At 33.6% G+C, this 6000-nt stretch overlaps 1 protein-coding gene across 2 annotated transcripts in view; it reads right to left on the bottom strand.

Annotated features, from left to right (window-relative positions):
• The window catches only part of Eip75B (Ecdysone-induced protein 75B), a 122047-nt gene continuing 116047 nt past the window's right edge, over positions 1-6000 (bottom strand). For both annotated transcript variants that reach the window (XM_070652492.1, XM_070652500.1), the window contains exons 5-6: positions 3547-4176; positions 1-3148 (exon numbers count right to left, since the gene is read on the bottom strand). In XM_070652492.1, the coding sequence (XP_070508593.1) occupies positions 2084-3148; positions 3547-4176 (1695 nt within the window). In that variant the 3' untranslated portion in view covers positions 1-2083. The remainder of the gene's footprint in view (positions 3149-3546; positions 4177-6000) is intronic.

Genomic DNA, 6000 nt, shown 5'->3' with positions numbered 1-6000 from the left:
TTAAATTTCAAAATTAAAAAACTAGGTCCAAAAACCACGCGGAAGTTTCCAAAAAGTCACTCAAAACTAAAATTTTATAGAAAAGCAATTTTTTGAAATAATTTATTTACAATTATTTAAAATTAAACACAATTTTTGGTCAAGAAAATGTCAAAATTTTCAAATTTAAATTCTCAAAAGTTAAGGACCATTTTTAGTTCCTTTAGGCAACGAATAAATGAGCAAAATTAATTAAATTTAATAGATTTTAAAATTATAAAAAAAATAGTTAAAAATAATTAAATAAAAAAAAAATTGAAATTTTTTCCTAATTTTTAATATTGCATGAAATTATAAAACTAAGGACATTAGAGTCTGGTTGGCGGTTAGGTTTGGAATTTTTTGAGGTTATGTTTACAATTTTTAACCTCAAAATTTTTGAATTTTTTTTTAGAATTTAACCTCAAAATTTTAAATTTTTTTAAAATTCTAACCTCAAATTTGTTCAAAATTCCAAACCCAACCTAACCTCAAAAATCAAATCAATCCTCATTTAGTAAATAAAAAAGAAGCTATAAAGCACCAGAAAAGCATCGTCTTTGTCATCAAAGCTTCGGAATCTTTTTTCAAAATCCGTTAAATTTTATTTTTAAATAATTTTTTTTTTCATACTGGTTCTGATTTCTGGGATTGAAAGAAAGCTTGTGAAGAATATGAAATTTGATGAATATTTACAGAGTTTCAAGTCAGATTTTGCATTATTGAGTTTTCTAAACTGACAGCATATTTCAAATTTGACAGCATTTTTTTCAACTGACAGCATTTTTACTTCAAATTTGAATTCTCATTTCAAATTTGATAGTTTTTTAAATCTGACAGTATTTTTCAACTGATAGCATTTTCAAATCTGACAGCATCTTTTAAATAATTTAAATCTGACAGCATCAGATGACTACTGACAATAAAAATGTATGTCTCATGTTCAGTGACCTTAAGATTTATCTGACAGCCATTTAGGCCATTTTCATTAATTTAATAATATCTGTTTAACGGCTGACAGCATAACTGACAGCATAATTTTTATAATTTTTTTTATAGAATAACTGACTATACTTTCAGTTTATTTAGTCTTTGATCTTGTAGGATTGTTAGGAAGGTCTAACTTCCGCGCGTATGGATTAATTTCAAAAACTTCCACGCGTAAAGAGGTCACTTCCATATTTTTGTTAAATTCAAACATTTTTGACTTATAATTTAATTAAACTTTTTGATGATAAATGGATAGTAATAATAAATCATTAATTATATTGTAATGTGTATTGTTTTTGTGGTTCCTTATCGTACCCTAAATTTTTACTTAATTAATGCAAAAAAAGAAAATAGAACTGCTTTCAAAAATGATTAATTATTGCATCCATGCGGTATTTTTTTGTGTTTTTTAGGTAATTTACAGGACATTTATTACTTATTTAACATTTACTTTACGAGATCTCTTTTTAAACTTCCACGTTTGTGTCAAGAAGTTTCAAATAATTCATTTGATGTCACTTGTTTGAAGACTCACAGCACTGACAGCATATTTTTATTAAGCAATCATGTTTGGTAACAAACCAGCATCACATATGAGGGTAGGTGCTCAGCTGACAGCATTTTGATGGTCCTATATACACATAGACTGTACAGCCATATTGACCCGGAATCTGATGATTATCATTTGCTCAATGAGGGAATTTCCGTTAAACTTTCAAAATGGATTTGGGATGTTTACTGACAGCATTTTCATTTTCTTTACTTCATACTCGACTAGTGAGATCGATGGAGCAGTCAAATTTAATTACATATATTGACAGCATATTGTACAATTATTGGATATAGAATATGAAAGCTCAGTTGACAGCATAATGTTGCTCGACTGACAGCAAGAGTTGTTCTACTAACAGCATGAGTTGTACAGCTGAAAGTATGAGTTGCTCGACTGACAGCATATGTTGCTCGACTGACAGCATAACTTTGCTCGACTGACAGCATAATACTAGTTGACATTTTTTTGAAAGTTTAACCTCAAATTTATCATAAATTCACTTCCTTCACACAATTCAGCACCTTACGCCTCAACCATAATCTTTGTATCAGCATCGCCATTAACACTAACACTACCGCCATTACCAATCACAATTGTTGTCGTTTGTGATGTCTTTTTTGATAAATTTAATGGTGCACCCTCCATTGTATCAATCATTGGTGCCGCTGAAATGTGAACCTTTGCCGTACTCTTAATGACACCGCCTTGATCAATGAATCGATTCAATAGCTCCTGATTCTTTCGATGTTCCTCACTCATTTTTGGTGCCATCTTAAGACGATCAACAAGATTTGAATGTGTCATTGCTAAATGTCCATTATTACGTGGTGCCGTAAGGATTGTCTGCAATTGACTTGGCTCATTATGATGTATCATAATTGGCGGTGATCCAGCATCACTACCTTGTGGACATCGTCTAAACTTCTTATGATACATATTTGGATCAAATATTGCGGGTTTTTCGAGTGCACGTTTAAGTGTTGGAAGTGATTCGGCCAATGATTGTGTCATGGCTGGAACATCCTCAAGTGAACTGCGTGGTGACGAGCACGATGATGAACCGGAACCAATTTTTGATCCATTAACACAACCGCCATCACTTCCACTTTCAATGCCTGAGTCTGTTGGACTATCAAGTTTTCTTGTGACTGTCTGTACAACAGTTGTTTGTGGACCTTGTGTCAATGGACGTGTTACAGCTGTTATTGTTGTACCAGCTGGTATATTTGGATGTGACAGTTGTTGTTGTGATGTTGGCGATTCCGTTGAGCTTCGATGTTGAATTATTTTACGTTGTTGTTGTTGTTGTGCTTGATATCCCATCGGACATCCTTGTAATTTTGCAAGTAAAATTGGTGATTGTTTGGCGGGACACATTTGCATTTGTGGTGGTGGCGGTGATGGTTCACTGCTTGTGATTGTTGACATACTACCGTCACTTGATTGTGCATCCATGATACGTGGACACATACGTATTTGGGGTTGATGATGAGGCGATGGTGATTGTTGATGATAATGATGATGGATATTTAATGGTGGGGATGTGGTGCTGTTGAGTTGTTGTTGTTGGGTGAGTGGCTTTTGATGCTACAAAAATGAGAGAGAAAAAATTTGAAAAAATTAATTTTAACGGTTTTTTGGGATTTGAAATTTTTTGTAACGGTTTTTTTGAAATTTGAATTTTTTAACGGTTTTTTGAAATTTGAATTTTTAACGGTTTTCCAAAATTTGAATTTTCAACGGTTTTTCAAAATTCAAATTTTTAACGGTTTTTCAAAATTCAAATTTTTAACGGTTTTTCAAAATTCAAATTTTTAGCGGATTTTCAAAATTCAAATTTTTAACAGATTTTAAAAATTCAAATTTTTAACGGATTTTCAAAATTCAAATTTTTAACGGTTTTTTAAAATTCAAATTTTTTAACGGTTTTTTAAAAATAAAATTTTTTTAACGGTTTTTTAAAATTCAAATTATTTTTAACTTACCGTTGACACATCAGTGACTTGAATTTGCTGCTCAAGTCCATTTGTCATTTGTTGATTCATCTCATTACGGAATACAACAAGCTTCTCGGTATGTAGCGTCGACAGTGTCTTAAGATCACCAATTGTATTCATCAAATTGCCCATAAATTCAGGCTCATTTGGACGTCCCTTAACAATAACATGCTGTAAGCATTGCTTCAATTTTGCATGCATACGCTGTATCAGCTCATAATTACGAATACCATGACGATCAGGTGCAATCAGCACAACAGCACAGAATAGTGCAACCTCAGCATCATTTAATTGCATTGCATTAATTCGCTCGGCAAATTTAAATGTTGAATCAACTAAAAATCTTGCATTTGCGCCATTTTGAATTGAATCACGTCTCATGAGTTGACCATTTAGGCATACAATGCTGTCAAGTGATGTATCAAACATGCCAATTAGGCGTACAAATAGGGCATCAAATAGACCAGCCTTGAGCAATGTAAATTTATCATTTTGCGCGAGTAAATCAAATCCGGGAATTTTGCCGGCAAATTCAATTACGCCACGAATGACGTCGGCAAATCGTTGGGAGAATTCTTGTTCGGATTGGATTTCTGGTGCTGGATTTAGTGGGCATGCCTGGATGTAGGAATAAAAAAAGGAGAAAATTTGATTAAAATTTAGTTTAATTAAATTAGATTGTATTAAAATGTTTTGCCTTAGTTGGAAGGTTTAATAGTCAATTTTGAAAAATTCGATCCTCTCGGGTCGAGCGGAATTTCATCCCCTCGGGTCGAGCAAAGTTCGATCCTCTCAGGTCGAGCAAAATTTTATCTTCTCAAATTGAGTAAAATTTGATTATTCAGAATCAAGTAAAATTCAATCCCCTCGGGTCGAGCGAAATTCGATCCCCTCGGGTCGAGCCAAAATTCGGTCATCTCGGAAGCGATTTTCATGCTTCAAATTTTTGCCATCCAATTTCTAACCCAATAGAAACAAAAGCCAACTAGATAAACAACAACATTAAAATGTTTTTTTAATTTTAAAATCGTGTCTATAAATTTAATGAAAAATAATTTCCCAATAATTAGTTGGAACTACATAGTCTCATTACACAGTGTGCATGACGAGGACGTCGTCGTGACTTGTGGAAAATTAGAAAAAATAAGAACTTAATTTCCTCACTCCATTCATTTTGTGAATGAAATTACGACGAATACAAAAAAAGCAGGCACAATGAGAAGCACTTTTCAAGTTCAAGTTCACAGCAACCTTCGAATGACCGCAAGAGGCTACACAACTACACAATAAAACTCTCGACTCGGATGTACGACGACGACAGCAACGAATGTGAGAAAGAAAATGCTGTCCTTAACCCATCACCTCATCGTGTCTCTTTTCCTCATTTGAGTCTTTGTCGCCTGATGTCATCCTCCGTCTCGATTGCCATTCTTTGCCTGCCTGCCTTACTTCTTCCTTTTTGCTATTTTTAAGTCTCGACTTCTTCTTCCTCATTTCGCGACATATTTTAAATGATATGTCGACCTTGACTTTACTTTCTGTGACTGTATTTTGTACATTCTGTGAATTGAGAATGTGGGGAATATATGGATTAAGTCATCGTTCCTGTTTGTGACTCGACTTATCGTTTGAAAACATATTTAGAACTTGCTGATTAATCATGAGAAGCTACTCGAAAACAGGGAAATTTGTTTGATGTATTGGAGATGATAGACTTAGGGAAAGTTAGCTTAGAACGAGATGTTAGAAGCTCGACCCGAGATGACCAAATTTTTGCTCGACCCGAGATGACCGAATTTTAGCTCGACCCAAGATGACCAAATTTAATTCCAAGACAAATTCTGGTTCTAAAATGATCAATTCTAGCAAATTTAGTTCCAAGATGACCAATTTTCAGCTCGACCCGAGATGACCGAATTTTCAGCTCGACCCGAGATGACCGATTTTCATAAAATTCTATTTTTACTTCCTGATTTTATTGCAAAAACTTTTCCTTCCTCATTCCGTCTCATTCAAATCGATTGCAATTTAATATCACAGTATAGAAACTATATACAAAAACAACAAGCACATTTCAAGGTACAAATAACGAATGAAGATCAAGGCCACTCATATTGCGCCTTTACTCACATTGTCATTTGTCAGTTAATGTACAGCTCATGACTTGTGTGCCTTCTTCTTCCAAAAAAAAAACCCTCCATTTTTATCGCACACGAGCAACAAATAAATTTCGATGAGAAAAACAACAGAAATTTTTCATGAGAAAAATAACAAAATGCTTTTGGTGATAAAAAGGCACACGAGGACAGTCCATGCCTTTACAATTTTTGGCATCAAATGCCTGCAAAAACGCACAATTTTTTTACATTATTTTCTTATCAGTGCGAGTCGAAATCGAAACTCAAGGTCAATAACTAAATATAAAGCTTAACTACGACTACA

Source organism: Chironomus tepperi, unplaced genomic scaffold, assembly GCF_022539635.2.
Source record: "Chironomus tepperi strain 1889 unplaced genomic scaffold, CSIRO-AGI_Ctep_v1 contig_7, whole genome shotgun sequence".
Lineage (NCBI taxonomy): Eukaryota > Metazoa > Arthropoda > Insecta > Diptera > Chironomidae > Chironomus > Chironomus tepperi.
This window is presented reverse-complemented; position numbering and strand designations above follow the sequence as displayed.